The sequence below is a fragment of the Lynx rufus genome, unplaced genomic scaffold (genome assembly GCF_022079265.1).
Source record: "Lynx rufus isolate CCGP_SWC_20201006 ecotype Redwood Valley unplaced genomic scaffold, mLynRuf1.p SCAF_2, whole genome shotgun sequence".
NCBI lineage: Eukaryota > Metazoa > Chordata > Mammalia > Carnivora > Felidae > Lynx > Lynx rufus.
The window spans coordinates 129,150,426-129,177,664 of record NW_025814834.1 but is presented as its reverse complement, the minus strand read 5'-3'; the positions used below and the strand labels follow the sequence as shown (position 1 = coordinate 129,177,664).

At 42.1% G+C, this 27,239-nt stretch overlaps 1 protein-coding gene across 2 annotated transcripts in view; it reads right to left on the bottom strand.

Moving 5' to 3' along the window:
• Positions 1–24,624, bottom strand: part of SORT1 (sortilin 1) — a 67,631-nt gene extending 43,007 nt beyond the window's left edge. For both annotated transcript variants that reach the window (XM_047085927.1, XM_047085928.1), the window contains exons 1-3: positions 24,280–24,624; positions 1,605–1,664; positions 93–166 (exon numbers count right to left, since the gene is read on the bottom strand). In XM_047085927.1, coding sequence (XP_046941883.1) covers positions 93–166; positions 1,605–1,664; positions 24,280–24,591 — 446 coding nt within the window. In that variant the 5' untranslated portion in view covers positions 24,592–24,624. The remainder of the gene's footprint in view (positions 1–92; positions 167–1,604; positions 1,665–24,279) is intronic.
• Positions 24,625–27,239: the final 2,615 nt, after the last annotated feature.

Here is a 27,239-nt window from a genome sequence, read left to right as displayed (position 1 = left end):
AGATCCTTTAAATCAGCTTTGAGACTCCATCAAGTCTATAAAAGTAGATATGCTACTCAGCCAATGCCCCAGCCACATGTTATACATCTCACCTTCGATATAGCTTGGACTGTCCAAAAGTCATAATTACCAGTGGTACATGGAAGGTAGTCAAGACTAGAATGATCTGGGAAGAGACAAAAGCATGCAGTCAATAAGAAAGATAGTCTAATTACATGTCTGCATGTGATGGGATTAAATCAACATCTAAGAGGCTGCCAACAGCCCTGGTCTGTAGTAGCTTGTACTGTTAATATCAGAAAACCAAGACATACCAAGTTACTAGGGCTCACAATGATTCAAGATCTCAACTCATTTTGTTGAAATGGTCCCATCACATACACTTGTAACAGTGAGGCAAAAGTAATCAACTACACATTATAATAAAGGAAGGGTTTAACCACTTTGTATCTCTATTATTGTAAGATATTCTCAGGTAAAGATCATCTCTCTTCCTGCTTACAGAGCCTAGAATAGTACGGGCGCTCTAATAGAAGTCACGGTGTCATATACATCTGTCCTTTCCTTCTTCTCCTTGCTGTTGTTTCTCCATGAAGTTAATTTTTTAAAGAACTATTTTTCTAGACAAAAATATGCATGGAGAAAAGATTCTGACAGATTAGCACAACAGGCTAAGGAGTCTCAGGTAGCCATGTAACAAGAAATCCTGGAGATGCCAACTCTCTTAGATAAATGGATAAATCATGGAAATTGGCATACAACCCAAATTTTAGAAGAAACTAAGACATGATTACAGAGACAGTCTACCAGAAGTTTTAAAATTAATTAAAGTAAGTAATTTGTAGCTTCCTTTTCAACATCAAAATTATTTCTTTTGGTTCCTGATATAGCCATCACATGCCTAAATGCTACGATACGTACATTACCAGAATCCCAGAGGGTATGAGCTGTGGTCCCTGACCTTGTTCAGACAGCAGGGCACAGAGCCAGGTAACGTCAAGCCTAGATTCAAGACCTGAGGCCACCCTCAGCACACCCTCCTACTGGGAGACTGTCTATACTAGCAGGGATAAGGGGCTAAAGAACTCTCCTTTCACGCCCCTGATCCTGGCAGCGGCTTCTCTGTGGTGGGGAAGGGACAACAGAGGGAGCTGAGCAACCATGAGCCCATGGGCGCCACAGTCCTTCAACACTAACTGTGGGAAAGGACACAGGAACAATACAGTTTGGAGGAAAAATGCCAAGATGTGCAATGTGCAGTTTTCCGCTTCTACACAGGGGTTTTCCCAAGTATTGTGAGGCTCCCGTCTCAGCACATGGCACTCTCCTTTCTCTTTCTTCTTCTTGCTCATCTTGATGCCAAGCAGCCACCAGAGACTAAAATGGTGTCTATCTTCCTATTATGGAAGAAGGCGGTCACAAGAGGCTTCCAGTTCTAAAGCAAAACCAAACCAATCATCGTCCTGAAAGTCGGTACCGCAAACATGCATTTTCTGCAACTGAAGTTGGAGACTATTTCAGGAAGTAACAACATTCATTGCTTAAACTCCTAAAATCGACATCTTCTTGCTACGCTGAATTAACAGACTCAAAATACTACTTACCCCAGTGCCATCTCCAACCCAGGACAAGGATACTGAGACACTGAGATCATCAAACACATGCTACAAGGAAAAAGAAAATTCATTTAGAAATGACATCTGTCTTTTGATCTTTGACTTCCTTAAATAATTCAGAACACTATTACTTTCAAAGTAATTCAGTTCATAATTATAAGGGGATACGGATTTCCAGAACAAAATTTGGGAGAGACAGGACTGAACTACTTAACCCAAATTACAAACAACTTGGACATTTTAATTCTCTCTCATACAAAGTAAGCCAAGCAGATGAGTTTTCTTACTGCACCAGATGGGGGAGATGGAATAATCTAATTGCTTTCTCCAACAGGACTAAATATAAAGATACAGAAAGTATTCTTAGGATGCTTTAAAACAAGAGATCACAGCCCACATTGACAGATATAATTGTAACCCAATCAGCATAATTTACATTTTTCAAGGCAGCCTTCACAGTACAGCTGAGCAGTTAATAGCTGGATTCCTTTGGCTCCTAGGTTAACTCACTGACCCAAAATGACAAGGGACAGAATCAAAGAGCCAATGCCCTACTTCACCTTTATTTAGTGATGATGATGATTATGATAAAAGAACAATCTTAACTGTCGTGGTAAGAGTGAGGAGAAAGAAAAGGGAAAGCTGGTGTGTTAATTCCAAGATATGGTAAGCATGTTGGACTATAGTCATAATCATCATCATAGATGCTTTAGGGTTTTGGTTTTCAAATACTTTCTTTATAAAATAATACATATCCGTTATAGAAAATGTAGGCAATAGTAGGGAGGTATGATAAGGAAAATATAAACCATTTGTAACCCTATCGTGCAGAGATATTCAAGGCTAACATTATTGGTATAATCTACTAGTTTCTATCATTTTTTAACGGAAAAAGAAAGAATTACAAAAAGGCAACAATGGCACTTGGTAAAAATTTCCAACCATACACAAATATATACAGTTAATCCTTGAACAATGCGGGGGGGTGGGGGGTGGTCAGGGGTGCTGACCCCCTGGTACAGTCATAAATCCGCATATTACTTTATGTCCCCCAAAACATAACTACTAATAGGCTACTGTTGACTGGAAGCCTCACCAATATCATAAACAGTAGATGCACACATATTTTGTATATGCATTATATGCTATATTCTTATAATAAAATAAGCTAGAGAAAATAAAACACTATAAAGGCAATCATAAGGAAGAGAAAAATACATATACAGTACTGTACTCATCAGAAAAAATCACGTGTAAGTGGACCCATGCAGTTCAAACCCATGTTGTTCACAGGGCAGATGTATAGTAAAAAGTGAAGATACTTCCTCTCCCTCTGCCACATGCCCCACCACCTCAAGCCCCACTCTCCGAGCAGTTAATTAGTCTAGTATTTAGTTCTACTAAATGGTGACAATTACGTGCTTTTCGCTTACAAAGACATATATCTTATTAAGTTTTTTCATCTTAAGCATGCCCTGCCTTTCTGAGTATGAGCAGTTCCTTAGAAGCAGAGGCTATAACTTTATACTTGTTGGTATTCCTTATGCCTACCACGATACTTTACACACTCAATAAGCATTTGTTGAAAATGATTATACGTCCTTCCCAAACCACCAACTCAGTCTCAAAATAGAACATGTCTATAAATGGTGGGAGGCCAGCCGCTTGGTCACTCAAGCCGCTACCCCAACAGAGAGGTCTGAAGAGACAGGACTCAAAACACTAACTGTTTTGCTTATCTTCTAATTTTCTTTCGTGGTTCTCCTGAAAGGGCTTCTGAATTCACCTATGCTATTTCCCCTCTGGACTGTAAGTATCTTTGAAGTCAGCAGAAGCTCTTGTACAATTTCTTGTACAATCAGTGCCTCACAGAGGGCCTGACTAAATGCTGGTTAACTCTCAAATGCTCAGGCAGAGCTTCTCACAGCCTCTGCAGAACAGAAAGGCCATTCATACATGTAAGCTGGCCAAGCATCTGAGAAAACGTAGGGCTGCTAGAGACATCTGGAACCAGAAGCTTAAAAACTGACACAGCAATGTGTCTTGTAAGATACTGCACACAGAACAAGACAGCATGTTCTCTTGAGTGAGAATATAGTGTCTGAAATTACATCAATGAGCTCCTTGAGGAACAGGAATATCCAGAGCTACCACAGGCACCAGAAAGACCACATGGCCTCACAGTCATCTAAACATAGGCCATCTTTCCAAGGAAGGCTCTGGCCCCCACAACTGACTAGGATATAAGAAAAATTCCACCACCGGAGTCCTGGCTATCTTGATCAGGCCACAGTATAGTTAGTCTTGAGCCAATCATGATCTACAACTCTCACTTTTCAGACAAAGCTCTACACACCTGACCTAGTCAATGCATTACTCACATGTTCCTGTTGCCCAGTCACAGAAGAAGGAGGATTATTAGCTATCACTAGCAACTCCCAGCTTCACCTGAACAACTCAAAGGATGGCTGACCTCATTTATCATCCAAAGAGTTCCTCTGGAAATACAGGCCAGGTTTATTAACTATAATTGTGGTCTTCTGCTACCCTTAACCTTCCCTCTCTTCCCTTCCCAATAACCAATTACATTTTACTTTTGAAAACACATACACTCATTGAAAAACACCCATCCATCCATGGCAGAAGCAACTAACTTTTTTGGGGGGAACAGGAATTATTTCTCATCCTGTATGAGGACCAGGTTCCAGTCTTTAACATTCTCATTCTAGTGAAAGTCAAAGACAAAAATGAAATCAGATCTAACAACAGATCAAACCTCAGGTGCAAAGAAAAGGTCATATGGAAAGAAGAGAGATCCAGGAGCGTTGGGGGACCAAGAGCACAGATACAATCCTACTCCTGCAGAGAGAGAAGAATTATGGATGGCCAGGAAAGGGTGGGCAACCTGGTCATGGTTAGGAGACAGAATTCACAAGTGTTGGCAAAAGGCCATCAGTTCATATGGTTAATCATTTATCACACTTGGTACAATGTATATGTCACCCTATGTTGCAGTGGCATCTTAAAATGTTTCAAAATATGTGTTACTTTTAATTATAGCAACAAGAACCTTGTCTGCCTCCCTCACTAGACCTGAAGCCCATGTCGTGCAGGGACAAAACCTTCATTTTAGGAACTAATATACTGCATAGCATATGGACGGCACTCAAAACATCCAATTCATTTTCTTTAAGAACTATTTGTGGGGACGTCTGGGTGGCTCAGTCAGTTAAGCGTCTGACTTCAGTTCAGGTCATGATCTCACAGTTTGTGAGTTCAAGTCCCGCATCGGGCTCTGTGCTGACAGCTCAGAGCCTGGAGCCTGTCTTCAGATTCTGTGTCTCCCTCTCTTGGCCCCTCCCCTGCTGGCGCTCTCTCTCTCTCTCTCTCTCTCTCTCACAAAAATAAAAAACATTAAAAAAAAATGCTCTGAAAAGGCAGATGATGAAGTGAAAAGGCCAGACCCACTTAATTTCTCTATGATGGGAAGGAGTATGAAATGTAAAGTTATGTTCTGAGAGGATTTCTGCCTCTGGCCAAGGTGAAGTCACAAGGTCCAGATTTGCCTTCCCACCTGAAACAACCCCCCCCACCCCCCGCCAAAAAAACCCCCCACAGAATATGTAAAACAACAGTTTTCAAGACACTGGATCTCAAGGCAATGATCCCAGAGAGATGGGAAACAAATAAAGGCCTCCCTGGCTTACTGTATGGAAAGAATTTCCAGACCATAGTGCAGGGGAGGGAAACTCAGGCAGAGCCCAGAGGTCTGAAGGGATGAGCTGATAGTCTGGGGAGGCCACAGAGGCTGGAGTTCAGTAGTAGAGTGCTAGAGAGGCAAGAGCTGGACAGAAAGAAAACTCTGGAGATCTACAGATGGAGGCTTCCCAACCACCCTGCCAAGCCTTCAGCTGAGTCCTCATCAGTGCATGCGTGTCAGGAAGCTACCCGAGACCAGGGAAAGATCCACCTGAAAGGACTGAAGGAGACCATATGTGGCCCTCACCCAGGAGCAGAAATAATTCCTGCTCCCAACAACCAAAGGAGAAAACCTCATATTTCACAAGGAATTAGAGAGAATACTTGGAAAAACTCTACTTCACTAATGAAGAAAAATTAACCCTTGTCTAAATGCTGTTCTGGTCTTACCTTAAAAGCTTACCAAAACAAAACAAAAAAAAAAACAAGAACAAAAAAGAACCAATCCGTTTCCAAGGAACCTAACTATGTGCCAGACCAAAGTTCAAGATATTTATAGGAATATAAAAATATCTAGCACTGAAGAAAATAAAATTCACAATATCCAACATTCAATAAAAAAAAACCAGGCGTGCAAAGGAGCAAGAAAACAGGACCCATAATGAGAAAAATCAATCAAGCTGACCCAGAAATCACACAGATAATAGAATAGACAAGGACATTAAAAGAGCTGTAATTATACTCCGCAGGTTCAAGAAGTGAGAGAGTAGATTGAGCATGCTAAATAAAGGCACAGAAGATACAAAACAGACTGAAATTGGACTTGTAGAGATGGGAACTACAGCGTCTGGGATGAAAATTACACTGGATGGCATCTCCAGGAGAGGAGGCACTGCAGAAGAGGACACGAACAGACTCGAAGCCCTACCCATGGAAACCATCCAAGTGAGACACAGCCAAAATGACCGGAAAAATGAACAGAGCACCACTGAGCTATAGAACTTCAAGTAACCTAATATATATGTAATAGGAGTGTCTGGAAGATGTGGGGGGTGGGAATAGAAAAAAACCCTGAAGAAATAAAGAGCCCCGAATTTCCCAGATTTAATGAAAAGTATCAACCCAGAGAGCTAAGAAGCTCACAAATCCCAAGCTGAAGGAGCACAATGAAAACTACACCAAAGCACATCCGATTCAGAATGTTTAAAACCAGTGATAAGAATTTTAAAAGCACTCAGAAGAAGAAATGACATTACATACAGAAGAACAAAGAATCAGTAGACTTCCCCTTAGACACAATGCAAGCCAGTGGATCAGCATCTTTAAAGAACTAGGGGAAAACTGTAAAGATGGAATTCTATACCCACTGAAAATATTTTTTAAATGCAGGTTTTAGAAAAGGAAGGTTCTTCTCTTCTGAAATTGTTCACTGCCCCTCAGTACTGTATGGTGGGTGTTCCTTCTTGACAGCTACAAGAGAAGGACTATGCCAGTGCAAAATCCCACTTTTCCATGTAAAACCACCATTCTGGTTCCTAATTATCGCAGTTTACATGATCTCTTCCTAGATATTATTCTCACAGCACTTCTAGATGTTGCTGGTACTATAACTATTTACATATCTGGTTGCCTCTCAAATTACGCTAGGAATTCTTAGATGGCAGGCACTGTGATCTGGTATTACCCATCAGGTATAGCACAAGGTCTTATATGTATTAAGTGCTCCACAAATACCTCATAAAAGTCTATTCACAAACTCTTGCTACCAACATTATTGACCTGTGTGTAATCTTCCTTCTACCATGATTGCCAACATTTCAGTAAATAATGGCTAAACAGGGTTTCTCCCTACACCTCTGCCAGCCAGAGCACTGTGGCCACTAGGATATGTTCCTGGGTGCTCACACCTACAATAGGGACCTCACTCCTCTTTCCCTTTATAGTTACCATCAACTCCATATGGCCCAAACTGGTAAAGATGCCCTGAACACATCAAAGTGTTTGGAGACACTGGCCAGGGGTAGACTACACAGAAGAGAAATCCAAACATTTGAGTACAAAGAAACAATGGTCTGCATACTGAGATTTACGCAGGGCTTACAGAGGTGGGAGCAGATACAAGCAATACCAAGACGGCGCGGGAATGTTGTTGTGTGGTAGAACACACACAAAGATACGTGTAAGCATTCTGAAAAATTTCAAAGGATAACACAAATAGCATATTAATACCATCTATAGTAAAGTACTGAGTGTGCAGTAGATGCTGTAAGTGCTTGTTAAAATAAATAAGAATTTTAAGATCAGGATAGACAAGTTATGGTAAGAATAGAAGGAAAATAAAAATACAGAAAAGGAAATGTGAGAAGAAAAGTACTTCTGCTTGAAATACCCAAAGAAAACAGAGACAAGGCCACAAGATTACGTGCTCAAATAGGCAAGGTTTCCAATGGTATATACAGCTGAACTTAATCAACCCATAAGTTATGGCTCAATTGTTCAAATCAAAGCAAAGTTAAGATGAATAAAAGAAATATGAGCCGAGGACAAAGCTTTGTGGCTATAAAGATGTGAAAGGCAGAATAATCCCTTTAAGAGGAGGAAACCCCAAACCTTCAGAACAGTATTACCAATGAATAGCCCACAATATTAAAATACTGAACATACGAAAACATGTAGGAGTCAAGAAGTCCAGCCAACAGAAGGTAGAGGGAATGTCTAACTCAAGCACCGTTGCAAAAACGATGTTACGTGTTAGCTGTATGCCTGACAACTGAAACGGAGAAGGTGGGGAGAATTGAAGCATGTTTTATTTCTGGAAAACAATAGCTGTGTTGCTCCAAAGTAGTATGCCTAAGAGGTAGATTATTTAGCACAAAGAGAACATGATCTGGCCACTTCATATTGCTAAGCACTCAGCCAAGTGTACAATCTAGAAGCAGGTCAAAATTAAGGGAAACCATGTAAAAATGCTATCTATGTGATGAGCAATCGAAAAACCAGTATCCAGTGGGACCACAGAGTAAATACAGTAATTCAGATTACTTAATCATACCCTACAGAAGGAAGCTCAGAAACGAAGCAATTTAAGACTGGCTATGTAAAATGTGAGTCTGATTCTATCAGGAGCAGGTAAGCATGAAATTTGCTACTTCTAGAGACAGACTTATTAATCTCCTAACACAGTTACTGGCACAGGAACAAGACAGATCAATGGAACAAAACAAAGTCCAAGACTGGACAAGGTTTCTTTTAGTGTATGATGAAGCTAGCATTTCAAGTTAGTGGTACAAGTGCTGGAAAAACTAGCTATTTGGAAAAAATAAGCTGGATCCCCAAAACCCTTCTTAACCCCACTCCCAAATAAATTCCACATACAGCCAAGATTTAAATACAAAAAGTCAAATAATCAAACTCCTAGAAAGATGAGTGACTATTTTTAATCTCAGAACGAGAAGACCATTACAAAAAATGATGCAAAAAACGGAACCCGTAACATAATATAGGGATTACTTTGACTTTATATAAAAATTTTAATGGCAAAAATACCACATAGCAAGTTTGAAAAATGTCAAAATTATTTGCAACATGACAAAGGGTTACTATAGAAAAGAGCTGTCATGTCAATAAGAAAAAGACAAAGGCCTCAAAAGAAAATAGGGAAAAGACACAAACAAGCAATTCACAAAGGACAAGGAAACAGCTCATAACATATGAAAAGCTATTCAATTTCACGAGTAATCCAAAGGAAATCAAAGAAGAATAATGTGATGGCGTTTCCACCTTCCAGAAAAGCTCAACAGAACTTATCCAGTGAGGGCACGGAGACCAGGCACCTGTGTGCACTGTCCATGGGAGCATATCAACTGCTACCACTTTTCTGAAGAGATGCTTGGTGATGTGAATCAGAACTCATGCCCATACCCTGTGACCCAACAAACCCAATCTTAGGAATTTATCATAGGGGGTAATTACACATCTTAACAAAAGATGTGTTTGTACCTGGGTGTTTACCACAGCTAACAACTACTGAGCACTTCCTACAGGCCATCTCCATTGCAAAGCATCTTCACACATTATCATTTAATCCATATAACAATCCCATAAACTATCACTGTATCTGTATATTCTAGGTGAGGGATTAAAGCTTTGTTAAATAAGCTATGGTGTGCAATAAAACAACATACCAGGTGCTGCTGAAAATGTTTCAGGTAGTCACTGACATTGCAAGGTACAATATTCCTAACGTGTTGAGTACAAAGCAAGTTATGGAATAGTGTATAAAATCCTGTGTATTAATGGATAACAGACATCTGGAAGGAGGTCCTTCAAAATTTAACAGCAACTGTCTCTAAGTGGTAGAATTTATGGTGATACTTCTTTATAGTTTTTCTGGATTGACTGAATTACTCCCCACCCCACCTCCAACTATCAGGAATCACTTTTATTTTTTATTTTTTATTTTTTTTTAAGGAATCACTTTTAAACATAAAACTATAGAAGTTATTTTTATTTTGAAGAAATAACATATAAAAGGGTGGTATAAAAAGTACACATAGAACATAACAGTTTATTCTTCTATTAATACTGGCTAATGGGGTGTAACAGAAGGTTACAGGACAGGTCAGAGAACCCCGGACCCCCTGTCACACTAACATGGGTGGTCTTGATTTGAGGTAGACTCCCTAATACCACATCTTAACATCATTATTCACCGATATACTCACAGTCTTCTGTTCATCACCTGTTGAACAGTGATTTCTAGTGTCCCAGATGGTACTGACAGCCGTTTACTGCCCCCAGTAGGGAAGCTCTGGGCAGCAGGGAATCGCTGGCTGGCATTTATAACCAAATTGGTTTTCAGGGATTCATTATGTTAAGAGAGTAAGGGACAACTCGTAACACCTTCTCTGAAATACATCCACCTTGACAGCTGGCGGTAAGATTTATCCATGCATTTATTGCCTACCATTTTAAAGCCTGAGGTCCACACATTTTAGAGACCATGAATTACCACAAATGTCCATTTCTCTGGTCCTGTGGCCAACTGCTAGTTCCACCTGGAAAAAGAGAAAGGCCACAAACCACAACATTCTTCAGGGGGAGAACTTTGTCTTCACATCTAATTAAACCAGAAGCCTAATTACTGTTGCTATAGCTTGGAGAACTTAAAGTTAGTCCTGACAGTCACTGTAGCTTGGAAAAAAAACAAAAACAAAAAAACAACCACTTGGTAACGAGAAACTTCTGCCTGTCTTTAGTTACACACCTGATCAAAAGTAAAATACTGGAAGAACCAACACTGGACAACCAAGTGTGGGTCAGGTTCACAGGGCCAGGCCCAGATGAAAAGGCACTTGCAGATGACCCAACTGTCCTGCCATCAGGAACCATCTCTCTGGCTAGTAAACGAGGGAATGAATCCCATGATGGCATCATTCACACAGATTCCTTCTTGTGACAAGTACATCTGTGTGTCTACCATGGGCTATGCCCTATTTGGAGCACTGGGGAAACAGAAGTAATAATACACATTCTGTGCTTGTGGAGCATTTATACCCCAAAACACACCTCCTACAGAAGTCTAAAAATGAAGGCAAAACATGCTAGACCTTTAATCTATAGACGGCAGCCTGTAATAGTGAAAATAAAACCACAAAAGTGGGTGCAAAAGCCCAGTCCAGTTATTAGCTGGTTGGAAAAACAGGCACAAATTATTTTCTCTCTTGGGCATCCATTTCCTCCAGAGTAAAACTGAATTATGCTCCTTCACTCACTGGAATAATAAGAATCAAATGAAATAACATAAAAAGGCAAGGCCCTGGTGATTCCATAAAAGCTGGGAATTTAAGATTCAGGCTTCCAAACCCCAACTAGGGAACACAGGGACAGAAAGGACACAGTGATGTCCAAAAGAGGTCTGGAACACAACTTAGGTGATGCTCTCGCAGGCAGGGAGAAAATCTTAACAGAATTCAGTTCTGTTAAATAAGGCGCTGCAAGGATCATAAAACATGAGCTAAAAATAAGATCACAAATGTTCCAGTTCTCATGGAGACTATTCTTAGAAATGAAACAGCTAAACACCAAATATTACACAAGTTTTCATACCTACTCAATTATTCAGAGTCTTCTGCAAGGCAGGATGATACACAGGAGAGCAATGGGATAATATTCAACCTGAATTTTATTTCCAGCTCTGCTGAAAGCTGTGTGGAGCGTGAGTGACACAACCTAACTTCACCACCAAGGCAAGGGGGCTGGAGTGACATTTCTAGATCTTTAAGATTCTATGACTCATCAATAATTTAACCGCTCAGTTTGCTTTTCCACTGCTCTTTGTTTAAACAAACAAACAAACAAACAAACAAATTCAGCTGCCTGCTCCATAACACTCTAGTGTTGCAAAGGGGGGGTGGGGGAGGGCAACAGCAACCTGCGTTACACAGAAGCCCCAAAGAGCCGAATGCTCACTGGAAGGAAGCAAGGGAGACTTCTGGTGCCAGGGTCTGTGCAGTAGAAATCTATGCATTTGACCTCTAAGATAAACCTGCAGACCATCACTCTAAGTCAATTTGCTAAACTTGCTAGAATGGTCTAACATTAGGAATCCATTTTCTTAGTTTACAAAAGAAGCAAATAAAATTTGGGGGATAGTGTATCTCAAGACAGGATCAGCAGCAAAGAGGAACAGGATATTGCAAGGGGTCTATCACTTCTGTAGGAAAAAAAGTAAACTTCAATAAACAGACAACGGGCCGTTCAAAAGGGGAGAAAACAGCTCCACATTCTCAACAGCTCTTGAGGGCATGAATGCCACACCATATTAAAATAATGTGAGGGGTGCCTGTGTGGCTCAGTTGGTTAAGCGACCAACTTCAGCTCAGGTCATGATCTCGCCGACCGTGAGTTGGAGCCCTGCATCGGGGTCTGTGCTGACATCTCAGAGCCTGGAGCCTGCTTTGGTTTCTGTGTCTCCCTCTCTCTGCCCCTCCCCTGCTTGCACTCTGTCTCTCTCTCTCTCTCTCTCTCTCTCTCTCAAAAATAAATAAACATTAAAAAAAATTTTTAATAAAATAATGTGAGTGGTGGGGCACCTGGGCGGCTCAGTTAGGCGTCCGACTTGATTTCGGCTCAGGTCATGATTTCCGGGTTCGTGGGTTCAAGCCCTGCATCAGCTCTGTGCTGATGGTGTGGAGCTTGTTTGAGATTCTCTGTCTCTGCCCCTCCCCTGTTCGTGCACTCTCTCTCAAAATAAATAAATAAACATTTTAAAAAAATAACAAAATATGGGAATGCAAGCTGGCGCAGCCACTCTGGGAAACAGTATGGAGGTTCCTCAAAAAACTAAAAACAGGGGCGCTTGGGTGGCTCAGTTGGTTGAGCATCTGACTTCAGCTCAGGTCATGATCTCCCAGTCCGTAGGTTTGAGCCCCGCATCGGGCTCTGTGCTGACAGCTCGGACCCTGGAGCCTGCTTCGAATTCTGTGTCTCCCTTTCTCTCTGCCCTCTCCAGGTCGTGCTCTGTCTCTGTCTCTCTCTCTCTCTCAAAAATAAACAGTTTTTAAAAATTAAAAAAAAAAAAAAAGCAACTAAAAACAGAACTACCCTACGACCCAGCAATTACACTACTAGGCATTTATCTAAGGGATACAGGTGTGCTGTTTCGAAGGGACCCATGCACCTCCATGTTTATAGCAGCAACAATAGCCAAAGTATGGAAAGAGCCCAAATGTCCATCGATGGATGAATGGATAAAGAAGATGTGGTATATATATAATGGAATATTACTCAGCAATCAAAAAAGAATGAAATCTTGCCATTTGCAACTACGTGGATGGAACTGGAGGGTATTATGCTAAGTGAAATTAGTCAGAGAAAGACAAATATCATATGATTTCACTCATGTGAGGAGTTTAAGAGACAAAACAGGTGAACATAAGGGAAGGGAAGCAAAAATAATATAAAAACAGGGAGGGGGACAAAACATAAGAGACTCTTAAATATGGAGAACACAGGACTACTGGAGGGGTTTTGGGAGGGGGGGATGGGCTAAATGGGTAAGGGTATTAAGGAATCTACTCCTGAAATCATTGTTGCACTATATGCTAACTAACTTGGATGTAAATTTAAAAAAATAAAATTAAAAAAAAAAAAGCAAATAGACTAGAGAACCAAGAATGAAAAAGAGGATACAAATGAGGAGACAACTGCATGAATCTGGGTGAAAGATTACAGTGGCTTGAAATGGAGTGCTAGCCAATGGAAATGGAGAGAAGTAGATGGATTTAAAGTGTGTCTGGAATCAGAAAATACAGTATTTGCTGATAGATTCTACATTGAATGTGAGAGAGAGAATCAAAAATGACTTGTACTATATTATGAAGAACTTCAGCCTTTTGTCGTCAACCACTGAAGGGACATTTACTGATAATCCTTAGTACCTGGAGAACTTGTATTGTGGGGGGTACAAATAAAAGTAACTCTAATGCTTTAAAAAAATAAATAAATAAAATAACAAAATAAAATAATGTGAGTGGTGGGATAGCATAATTTAATCTCTTCCTAAATGATCCAGGGTCATACTGTTGACTAAGAAGGCAGAGAAATATTTTATAAGAGTTTCCATTAAACAAAAACAAAAAATCTCTAGCATTTAAAAGGACAGGCTTAGTTTTTGAAAAATTCACTTTCATGAGATAATTCAATTCTGACTATGCCCAATAAATGAGCTAAGTTTCAAAACAGTTAGCATTTACTTTTTACATCCTAGTCCCACTTTGAAGACAAGACAGTGATAAGGGATGGGTCCCAGCTGCCAGCCACTCCCCAATACAGGTAGGGGCTAAACCCTCACAGCCTCTGCTACAACCACACGGGCCTTCTTCCAGATCCTAGGGCATACCAAGCTCTTTCCAGCCTGAAGCCTTTGAACATATAGTTCTCTCTGCCTGGGATACTCCTCCTGATAAAATTCTATTTATTTTCAAGTATCAATTTAAATAATTTCTCAGTAAGTCCTTCCTAATGCCCCCAGAGTAAAAGGCCCTCTGTCAGTTATTCTCCTATAGTTACTTTTGTTCTTGTGGGTAGTTACTGTACTTATAATTATGTATTTGTTTAATTTTCATTTTTGTCCTGCTGGTTCATAAAAGGAGGGATCTTGTCTGCTGTGTTTCACCATCACTTCCCAGGACCGATGCCTAAGTTTTGGAAGGCGGGCAATTAGCGACTGTTAAGTACAGAAAACCAGTAATGGCACTGAAGTTTAACTGAGCACTTATGATATATAACGCACTACTACTTTATAGATGAAGCAGTGGGTTCAAAGAGGTTAAGTCATTTGTCCAGAGTCACAGAGTTTGTAAGCCGCAGAGCAAAGATTCAAACTCCTGACTCCAGACCACACACTGCAGTCTCCCCCAGCACTGTATGAGGCAAACATGGTGAAAGAATCGTGCAAGTATCACTCCTACCTTTAAGAAGTTTATAATGTGGGGAATAAGAAATGTAATAAATGAGAGTGAATACAAGACAGAATACTACAGTTAAGTGCTAGATCACACGGCATAGTTAAATGTGGTAGGAAAGAACAGAAGAAAGCACATAGAGCTAGAAGGGCATTCAGATGGGAAGAAAAGCCATGCGCACAAAGATGGAGAAGCAGCCTAGCCCATGATGAGCTCAAGGGACTGGTGAAAAGGTCGCACTAACTGGAACAGAGGGTTAACAGAGGCCAGGAAGTGGTGAAATGTTAGCCTAAAGAGATATGCACATAATAAAAAATAATTCCATTGACATTCTGGTCTGCTCTGCTTCCCAGCAAAGTTCCTGAGAAGTACTGATCACATCTCGTTAATATTTCTTAAAAGTCCACAGAAGATGGCACAGTGCAAAGCTAACAGTGGCTGCTCAGTTACCAAATGAGGGTGAAACAGGCAAGGTGCCATTTCAGGGCTGTCAACTTGAAACCACGGACGCTAACTCTAATAAACTAAAGCTTAATGAAAGAGAAGTAGCTATGAAATGATAAGTAGTCTTATTTGTTCTAATTGTGAATTCCTTAAAACTATAAGTAAATAGCTATATATACTTGAAATTAATAGAACCCAATGAGCCAGTAGCTGATGATGGTGGGATTATGATTTCCCCCCTTTCATCTTCCATAGCTTCAGGAACGACACTTTGGTCAAATAATCTCTCTCTCACCTTATACCCTTTTTCTTAAAGTCCCAAGTCCAAGGACATAGGTGGTACATATTTCTTAATCCAGATTTGGTTCCTGTGAGTAGCCATAATAACTCTCTTAGGAATATTACAGCTATGAAAAAAAAAAAAGTTAAGTGCATACCCAAATATTTGAGCATCTAACTGGAATGCATCAGAAGCTGTGTGGAAATAATCATTATAAGATATGATAGGATGAATACACACTATATCCCATGTCTCATTTTCTCTTCACAATGACCCTAAGACACAGAGAGTAGTCTACCCATTTTATAGACGAAAAGACTAAGGTTCACTGAGATTAATCTGCCCATGATCACCACTGATGTTTGAATCCAGCCAGGTCTGACCTGAGATCATGTTCCCTCCTAACCACTGCTTCAAAAAACTGTCGATCATATTAACAAGTTAAAATTTTGATGTAATCATGAAGGTTATAAAAAGAACACATACGCTTCTCATATTTCTGCCAATCTTGACTCACTTTCCTTCTTGCCACCCCCGCCCAAGCCTGTCACCCAACCCTGCCAAGTGATAAAACCACCTCATCTCATGTATCTCCGCTTATTCACGTGTTCCCCTGGAGTTGGTATTTATCAGGATCATTTGGTTGACATTTGGGCCTGGGGCCTCAAGAACAGATCAACAGGCTTATTAAGAAATGACATAAAGAGGGGCGCCTGGGTGGCGCAGTTGGTTAAGCGTCCGACTTCAGCCAGGTCACGATCTCGCGGTCCGTGAGTTCGAGCCCCGCGTCAGGCTCTGGGCTGATGGCTCAGAGCCTGGAGCCTGTTTCCGATTCTGTGTCTCCCTCTCTCTCTGCCCCTCCCCCGTTCATGCTCTGTCTCTCTCTGTCCCAAAAATAAATAAACGTTGAAAAAAAAATTTTTTTAAAAAGAAATGACATAAACAACACATATATGGTACTTCAAGGTGTTCAAAACATTTTCTCTTCAAAGCCTCTGATAATGCTCCACTTTATATGATGGGAAACTGAGGTTTAAAAAGGCTGACAGGTGCCTGGGTGGCTCAGTTAGTCAAGTATCCAACTCTTGGTTTTGGCTCAGGTCATTGTCTCACAGTTTTGTGAGTTCAAGACCCATGTTGGGCTCTGTGCTGTAAGCGCGGAGCCGGCTTGGGATTCTCTCTCTGCTTCTCTCTCTGCCCCTCTCCCACTCACATTGTCTCTGTCCTCAAAAATAAATATAAAATAAAAAATAAAAAGGCTAATTGAGTTCTGCTGAGGGTACAATGACCTTAAGGAGCAGAGAAGAATTCATAACTATATGACTTACATCAGGGGTCTATAACCTTGCCTTATCCCTAAAGCAAACGCATTGATTTAAAATGTCTCTATGAAACACTTCCAAATGTAGCACCACGTTGGGACATCTGTGTTCTACTCTCAGTTCCTGGCCCACATGCAAGTAATTTAGCCTCATCAGTAAAAGAGATATGACCAGCTAATTAGCCTAACAATCTATGATTCAAACTGTTTAGCACATTATCAGCAAGAATTCACCCTTATGCTTGTTCACAAATGTTCAGAACAGAGAAATCTGTTCCTCAGCTTCGTCTTATAGCTCCTGGGTTTCTCATGCCTTGGCTCACATCCTCCTCCAATAAGGTCCAGGAGTCCAGGAGTGTTCCTTAGAACCTTCAGCACTTCAAGTATAAAAGGTGGTCTGCACTGCCCTCTATTCCATTCTCCTGTTGGACGCATTCTTCAAGACCACAGCAATGGTCAACTTCTAAAAAGGATAACTCTTCTTGGCTCCCCATTTCCACCTCTGGTTTCTCCACCTCTAGCCCCCTCTCTAGCACTAAAAGATGTAAGTCCCAACACAAAATTCCCTGCCCAGACATCCCCTCTCTTTCCTCTTCTCATCCCTGCCCAAGAGCTACCTTTTTTGACTTTTCTATATGTTCTTCTGGAAAGCTTAGACATACTCCTCATCTCTCCATTGACCATTCCCTGAGCATATGTTGGATTTCCCTCCATCATGCCTTTACAGATCTCCTTAATAATCACCTCCATACCTTGATTCTCTCTTCATCTAGGAGGCCTTCCCAGACCACCGCACTGTAGTGGTCAAGCCTTCTTCAAAAATTCTTCCAAACTCTCATCAAGCCATCTCTGAACACCTAAACCCTTAAAGTAGCACCAATGAGGATATCTTTAATGTTTACCTGTGATGATGCACAGGCCTGAACTCCACTATACAGTTTAGTAAGTGCTTAAATGAATGACATCCACATAATACATTTAACAAAACATTTTGATAGAACTTCATATTTGACCCTCCAAATAATCCTAAAGCTGCTTATCTAGTTTATAAACTTATAAAGGTCATAGAAGTTAAGTGACTGTCCATGAATCACATAGCTATAAAGCAGCAGAACAAGGTCTCAAATCTGGGTATTGAGATCTCTCTTTTGAATTTTGTATACAACATATCTGTAATTTGAATCCCTTTGACAAATAGTATGTACCAGATAGACATTTGATTGAGTCATCTTGTCCGGGAAGTATGAGGTTCATCAAAATTTTTCTTCCCAGTTCAATTCTCTTGATTCTTCAGGGTGATCTTACTGTTGAACAGACTTACAAATTGGCTAAAGTACAATACTAGAGCTTAGTTTCTTAGGTAATACAGGAAGAACAAAACTCTTAACAAAAGCAAATAAGAGAGAGATAGTACTCAAGCCCTAGAAGGGAAAAAAACATACATTTCTTCTGATGAAAAAAATCAAGTCAATTAATCACACATACATTTCTAACTAGCACAGGACTGAGTATACTAATGGTAAGCTGACAATCTTTTTTATTAATTTATTTATTTTTGAAAGAGAAAGAGAGAGGGAGAGAGCAGGGGAGGGGCAGAGAGAGGGGGGACAGAGGATACGAAGTGAGCTCTATGCTGACAGCAGACAGCCCGATATGGGGCTTGACCTCACAAACCGTGAGATCATGACCTGAGCCAAAGTAGGACACTTAACTGACTGAGCCACCCAGGCCCCCTGGCCATCTGTTTTCAAATACAAGCAGTCAGGACAAAAAAAAAAAAAAAAAAAAAAAAAAAAAAAAGCCCCAGTTTTGGCAAAGTACTGTAGGGAAGGAGAAAAAACAAATTTACTATTATATATTTACTGGGTTTGCTTTTGGACTATCCAAAAGCTTTGGTTAGTATTTGCTTAGCATTAGATTCTTCAGGCAACAAAGAATGATAAAGAACTACCCAAAAAATAAACAAATCAAAGGTCTTTCATAATTTTATGAAAAAAAATACTCCTGCTATCTTTAACAACACTGGTATTTCAGTGAAGCAAGCTCTGGAGGTGGTAACAAATTACCCCCAGATGTGAAATCCCAGGCTATGTTCAAGTTCAACTGTGAAGCAGATCAGCCGCAATTTGCTTCTAAATTTGGAATCAAGCAATAAACATTTGTGATCACAACCTCTGGCCTCCTCCTCTTCCATATGAATCAGAATTTTTTTAGACATTTTAAATCTAATCCAAAATTTCTCATGTTGTAGATGAGGAATTGAGGGCTAGAAAGTGAAATGCAAAACAGAAAATAAATTACAGTCACAGAAAACTTTCTCAGCAAAACACCACAGGCTCTGAATGGAAGATTCTGTTTTTACTGTGGTTTCCGGAGACTAGGGTTGAGAGTAGAGTAGGGAAAATAGCCTCAATCTTTAAAAAACAAACAAAAAAAGAACAACAGAAAAAAAACCCTCCACATGTCCAGCATTCACTTAAAAACCTCTACAGATTTGAAGGGTCTGTCGTGAAGATCCATTCGACCCAGCTAGCTCAAAGATATATATTACTAACCCAGCTTTGATTACAGTCACTATTAGAACAACAATACAAAACCTGTCTAAAACTGACTAAAATTGACTAGCATGTTCCTCAAGGCCCATTTTACTCCTCAAACCCGTTTACATAAAGATCAGTGACATGGCTACCTAGACAATGGGAAAGAACAAATTTTCACCAAACTTTAAAAAATGTTTATTTATTTTGAGAGAGAGAAAACAAGAGTGAGCAAGTGGAGGAGGGGCAGAGAGAGAGAGAGGGAGGGAGAGAGAGAATCCCAAGCAGGCTCTGCACTGCCAGCACAGAGCCCAACTTGGGGCTCAAACCCACAAACTGTGAGATCATGACCTGAGCCAAAACCAAGAGTTGGATGCCTAATCGACTGAGCCACCCAGGCACCCCAATCAATTTTCACCAAATTTTTAAAAAAGAGTAAAAGATGCAAAAAAAACACTGGTTACAAAAGGATAAGAAGGCAACTTAAAAATTTTTTGGAAATTTACAAATGCACTATCTATCTCAAAATATTTTTGGAGCTACTATCATAGCACCTTTTCCTTAAAAAGCTGTATTTTTAAATTAGATGTTAAATTTGATAGTTTTGTGTACGCTAATATTAGCTTCTAATAACCTAAAACATTTGAACGTCATTTCTTCAGTCTTAAAACACAGTTCACTTTCTGTAGAGACAGAACTTGAGGGGTCGGGGTGCACAGAAAGGGAGGGAGAGGAGCAGACATTACTCCTACCGACCACTACCACTCAGTGTTAAGCATTGCCCTGATGTGATGATCACACAAGGATAACAGGCCAAGTAGGACAAAGTTGGGGAGCACAGTCTCTGCAGTCACCCACTGAGAATCCAATGCTTGCTGGCAGGAGCCGATTAGAAATCGGCAGAGTGCAGAAGAAGCTGCTAATAGCCTCCGTGAACCTGACACGAAAGATCAGATCAAAACAGCAGGATGGAGAGCCTATTATTATTATCATTACAGAAAGAAAATAACCATTAGAAATTGACCAGAACATGAGCCTTCTCCCAATTATTTCCACAAACAGACAAGAGACTCAGATTTCTAATTAAAAATCACTAGGCACAGAGCCAAATATTTGAGTCAGCAGAGAACTTACCTAATTGTCACGCTGCATTCCCTCTCAGCCACTTGTCCTGCCTGGGTAGCTGTCTACCCTCACCCCAGCCAACCTTCAGATGAGGACTAACTAACCTTTCCCCAGATAAATATACTTCATCGAATCTGCTGATACTTGTAACTGAAATCCCCAATGCATACAGCATGTTAACAGCCATTAGGGGTTAAAGTTCTGATTAGTATACTGCATGGGAGTAGAATCCCATGAGGATTTTGCTCATTCTGCTCAACCAGGACCAAGAAGGAAATCCTGCAGAATTCCTATTCTTTGACCCCAAACAAATGGGTGGAACAGGACTCAAGAGAAGATTAACTCGAGGGTGCGGCTGGGAATGCCGGGGAAGGTAGTATGAAGAGAGGTTGAATGTTGGAATAAGTGAGGCACTTAGAAAGTTGCAGGGGAGCTAAAGGCACTGACCTTCAGATTTCCGGGTGTTACAAAGATCCACGACAGGCCAGAAGTGGCAGCTCCTTGAACCTCCAACAGGCACATTCAGTCCTGTCAGCCTGGACTCAGCCTTGCCAGCACCAGCAAGCACACACACACATTCTTCTCAGAGCTGACATACACACAACACAGTCTCTCCACAGGGCCTGTTTACTTAAGAAACCAGATGCTTTGATGTTGGGGTAGAAGTTGGGAAGTTATGTGTAAAGAAGTAGTTAATGACAGCAGCAGAGGGAGGACAGAGAAGGAGCAGCAGTTTTCTGGCTTTTAATCATAACTTTTGAAAGTTTTAAGGAAATTATCAAATGGTCTGAACCCAGGAATGAGAAGGAAATTATGTCAGCAACCACCGTAACTCCGGCCAAGGCATTTCATCTGTTTCTTTAAGACAGTTTTCATGCCTAACCTCAAAGGGCTACTTATAGGAGGAATGTTTTGAAGCAATCCAACTTAGCAACCAACATTAATAAAATCTATGCTTGCTCAATTTCTCTCATGTACAAAGGTTATACATGTCATGAGCATTCCAAGCACTTAAAGGAAAGAATCAGTAAAAAGGGTGGTGTGAAAACAGTTTTGGGTTAGAGGCAAAAAGGGTATTTATTGAGCCCGAGTTTCAGGTCATTAGGGCACAGGTCTCCTAAACCAGAGCAGAAAAGTGCTATCATGGTTTAGAACTACCTTGCTTTTTAAGGAAGATGAAACACCAACATATTCTCATAAGCCAAACAAACCATAGGTCCAGGAGATCTGCTAAACCCTTCTGAGGCTTTTCATTGTCCAGTCTGAATTATCTTTTCCTGGTATCATTCAGCACACCTTGAACATTTTTAGGGCATTCTCATATACTGACTGTATGGATTAATGTGGTCTAACACGAACAGCACATTTTAGCAAATAAGAAGAGAACCAAGAACTTCTGATTTTCTTTGGGAAGCGAATCCTGTCATCTTATGAAAAACTACTCTACTCTAAATGGCACTTTCCCAGCTGTACAAAAGTATACAATATCCCTGATAAAAAAAAGTTGTTTTGTCCTGCTGATACTTTTATCTCACACTATTATAGTGTGAGATAAAATACTAGATAAAATACTAGATCCCCAAATACTAGATCTCTTCAATATAGTTCAGGAAGATTTATTATGACTTCTAAAAACAGAGAAGCGAAAACCAGAACAAACCACTATGTAACAATTCCTGTTAAGGAGGTGAATCTCTGGGGCACCTGGGTGGCTCAATCGGTTAAGCCGTGACTTTGGCTCAGGTCATGACCTCACGGTTCGTGAGTTCGAGCCCTGCGTAGGGCTCTGTGCGGACAGCTCAGAGCCTGGAGCCTGCTTCGGATTCTGTGTCTCCTTCTCTCTGCCCCTCCTCCACTCGTGCTGCTTCTCTCTCTCTCTCTCTCTCTCTCTCTCTCTCTCAAATAAACATTAAAATTAAAAAAAAAAAAAAGGTGGACCTCTAAGACCTGCTTTACTCAACCATGTCTAAGGTGAAGAATATTAACAATAGCTTCACTCTGGCCACATATACATGTTATAAATAGGATGGGATCTCTGAAGGAGAGATCATGGACAATGAACAAGTGCAAAAAGAGCTATTTAAAATTAGGTCACTGAAAGACTAAGAAAAAAAGCTAAAAAACAAAACACTGGAAACAGTAGCTAAATAAAATGAGAGAAACAGAGGGAAGTTTCTTTTCATATGGACCTTAAAGAACCAGATTTTAAGACCTGCTCTTGAGTAGATTTGGCCTAAGAATCCCCTGAGCCAGTTTTTTCAACCTCTAGCTTTAAAAATCAATAGTTTACAAATGACGTATCAAGTCAAGCCAATCAAGGAAGGTTCTGCAGGAATAAATCCAGGAGGAGCAGCAGGTCCTAAATTAGGTAGGTCAACCAGCAAGAGAAGAATCAAATATGGAGTAAGAATGCTGTGTCCAGCTGACTCCAGGAAGGAAGTGGTCCTGTTGTAAGTTCAGCTTCGGTACTGCAAGGCCTTTCTCAACACCCCACCGTGAGATGGAAGTCTACAACATTATTTCTTCCTCCACAAACAGGAAGTCTTCCCGGTACTCACTCCACCCAATCTGCATCCAACCAGTCCCACCCGTCAGCACTAGTTTCACCACCTTTCCACAGCTCCTGGAATGCCTTACGTGGGGCTACCCGGCTACCCCTGACTGCTTGTGCCCTGACTGCAGTTGCCCTAGGGGGAGGGGGGAGTGCAGATCTGAGAATTCTGCACAGGTAACAAGTATAGTCCAGGCAGAGGGAGAATGATAGTTCAGGGGGAGACTGAGATCTGGCTGACAGGGAACGTGGCTATACATGGACAAGTGCAGTTAGCCACTCATCTCTGTCCCCCCATGCAACTCTCTTTGAAAGAGCAAGAGCTATAACAAAGAACATATTAAATTGAGAATACATTGTGCAAATATGGGTAACAACAATTAAACTGTTAGTTCTAGAAAAACAAGAGGAAGATGCCCATGTTGCACTGCAGCAAGGAGCCAGGACCTTCTTAACAATGGGCTTTGTCAGGCCAGTAGCGTGCAAAGGTTGAGGGGCTTGTCCCCAGGGCCAGAAATGCTACAATTTCTAAAGTTGCTGACTAGGACCTAGCGCAAAGGAGAGTATCTGCAACGTGCGTCCTAACTGTTGGAAATCTTGTTAACAACAGGATGAAGACATCCTGGTCAGAGTCCAAAGCCAGGATAGAAGGTCAAATGTGAAGGCGTAAGAGAGATCACATATATACTGTCATCCTACTTCCAAGCTTGTTCCTTTGCCTATTAAAATACACACAGTAACCTAGGAACTGCCGTGGGATTTCTGAACACCCGCCTACCCACCCTGAAAGTACTGACCCAGCGAGGGCACACCTTTGCTTCTGCACAGCCCAACTTCTCCAAGCACTTAAGAGGTAATTATTCCTCCAGTTGCCTAGTGGGTTATAGCGCTACTGGATCCTAATTATTTACACAGACGCAAAAACAGCGACGCACAAGAGATTTTGACAACTTAAAAAAAAAAAAAAAAAAGAATGCCGTGAAAGTCGAAGGCTGCCTCCCCTGTGACGAAACACAGCCGCGCGGGCCGCGGCGTCCCGCGGGCCGCTCCCGGGCCGGACTCCGCCCGCCGCAGTTTCGGGGCCGCGGCCAGGCGAGCGGCCCGGGTCTCCCCGGCGGAGACGCGAGGCGAGCGGACGGAGAAAGAGGGGCGGGCTGCGCGGGCGGGGCAGGCGGCCGCCGGGGGCCCGGGGGCGGCACCTCGCAGTCCCGGCGGCACCCGGGCCCGGCGCCCGCTCACCTGGTGCGTGTTGTTGGCCAGCTTGGCGACGAAGTCCCGGACCCGGCCGCAGTCCTCATCCTCGTCGAGCGCGCTGCGGCGCCAACGGCCGCCGCGGGGAACCGGGCCCCCGGGCGCGGCCGCGCGCAGCCCCCAGCTCACCCCGACGGGGCCGGACCAGCGCGACAGCGGCGCAGCGGGCGGCGGCGGCGCGTCCAGCCGGTCCTGGCCGAGGGTCGCCGGCGGCAGCAGCTGCAGGAGGAGGAGGAGGTGGAGGCCGAGGCCGTGGGGCCAGCGCGAGAGGCCGTCCGCAGCTCCCCGGGGCCGCTCCATCGCCGCCGAATGCCGACGCCGCCGACACCTGCCGCCCGGCGCGCCCGCCCACCCCCGCCGGCGCCGCGCCACACCCCCGAGCCGGAGCCCGGCGCTCCTTGGATACGCGCAGCCGGGCCTCTCCGCCCCCATAGGCTGGCCGCCTGTCCTTCTTCCCCGGCCCACTCCTCATTGGCTCGCGTCGCCTCCGGCTTCGGGGGTCCTGGATTCGGATGCCAAGATGCGGGACTGATTGGCTGGAACGTGGCAGAGACGGCTGAGGTCATCCCCCCCATCGCCCGGCGTCTCCGGGGCCGGGCTTCCAGAGTTAGCGTAGGAGCTTCCCCCACCCCTCCCGCGTAGCCCCCCGCTCTTGGCGCCCGGACCCACTCTGGAACCCCAGGTTGGGGACTAGGTTATTCCCCCGTCTTCCCCACAGACACCCCTAAAATTCCTTTCATTGCGGCAGCGCCTGGAAAATCTCTTAAGGGAATCCCTGAGCTCGCTCAGCTGGAAAAAGGGGGCTTCGTCATGAACCGGTGCTTCAGGTTTTTAACCCTCGCGTACTGGAGCACTCATTGTCTAATGTAGCAGCCTTCTTGCTGCCAAAAGAGGTAAATGTGAATTGTGTGGGCTAGTCCTACGGAGGCAGATAGACATCAGGACATCCGTGACTCATGCAAGCTTGAAGAAGAGTCCTCCACCATGTATGGTCTTACTTTCTTCTTCTGCAGGGAGTTAGGCCAAAGGTAGAATTGTTCATTGGTTCCCCCAGAGTTACAAAGTAGCATAGAATCAGGGGCAGGTAAAAGGGGCAAGAGAATTACCCAGTGCTTACTTTTAGACAATCATTTCATAGGTGCATGTTGTCTTTACCAAAGTGCCCTAACCCTGCGGTGAGTGCATTGCACAAGTTTGGTTTTCAGTGTATAATGCCCCCTAAATCAGCACCCTGCCTTTAATCAATAAAACCCCCATGCTGTTTCCTTTATTGAAGAAACTGCACACTTAACTTTTAGAACATGCAGCGCAGGTAGAACCAGTTTTTAATCTTTACTGGCTCCGTCCCTTCAGAATGCCAGAAATTGTTCAGTAGAAAATGTAGCAAATAGATACAAAGTCTGCAAAATGTTACACCCAGATAAAGCCACTAAAAACTACTTTTAACTATAAACTGGACGTAAACCCAAATGAGAATATAATATTCACTGTAGAGCAAAATGGTGCAATGCACCCAACCCAATGTTTACGTTAAAATCCTATTCATGTTAATTTGCAAGCAAAAAGATTTACAAATTTACATTTTTTTCCCAACAACCATGATAAGACCTGAGAAGTGAAAAATAATTTTTGAATGGCATCTGAGCAGGGTGGTGGAATCACTAGAATAGTCTTCCAAGTTCTCAGCTGCTGAAATGACAAAGCTCCATGAAAACCGGTGTACAATTTGTTCCTTTCTGTTAATTACCATGTGTCAGATTATTTTTTAAAATACAGATTATTTTTTAATCTATGCCAACTATGGAGTAGATCACAAGACAGTCAGTTCCAGCAGCATGTGATTAGCTGGGGAAGAAGAGGGGCTATAGAGGAATATTTCTTTGTTTGGGTGACACAAAGATGAATGGTCTATTGTCTTACAGCCCTGAAAGGAAAAAAGCCAACTCAACAGTGCCATCTCCTGGAGAAATTACTAAATCCACTTTTAAACTAAGTAGTAAATTGTAATTATGTGCACCTTCACTTTTGAATATATTGCTTTTAGTTACCATATGCTTACAAAATATATATTTCCTTTCTCTAACTCTACCAGCTTCTGGGGACATGGCATTTTGCATATGGCACTGAGGAAGTGTTTTGAGTGAATAAACTGTTCTGGTATTTTACTTTTGTCTGACACAGGCACTAAATACAGAGGTTGCACTTTATCTCCCTTGTGAAATACTGCACAGAAGATCTTACCTTACTTGTAGGACTAAAATATATAGATTACTTATCTCAAAACTGTACTTTCCTCCAAGATACATTCTATAGCAGAAAGATGAACAGAAAAGTTACGCATCACAAAACTATTGCTTTTCCTAGTGAGATTATTTCTGGTTCTGTTTAAATTGAACACAAGAAGTGTTGTAGAAAGTTTTAAAGTTCTACAAAAAAAACCCCCACAAAGTTCCATCTCTTTCAAGAATGCTGTGGGCGCCTGGGTGGCGCAGTCGGTTAAGCGTCCGACTTCAGCCAGGTCACGATCTCGCGGTCCGTGGGTTCGAGCCCCGCGTCAGGCTCTGGGCTGATGGCTCAGAGCCTGGAGCCTGTTTCCGATTCTGTGTCTCCCTCTCTCTCTGCCCCTCCCCCGTTCATGCTCTGTCTCTCTCTGTCCCAAAAATAAATAGACGTGGAAAAAAAAAATGCTGAAATCCTTTTCTTTTAAGAATTCTAAAGTTTGAGCTATAGAGGGTATGAAACTTACTGCCTCACCAGTTGTATAAGGTACAAGTAACACTGCCTGGGCAGTAAGGAGGAAAATAGTGTAAGCTGAGGCTATGGGAGATATGCTAAGATCTATTTTCCCTTAAACAATACCCACGATTCGGAGACACAACTCTCACCTCTCCCTAAAGCGGCACACTTTGTGCATGAACCTACACAGAATTAAAGGGAATGCTGTGGTC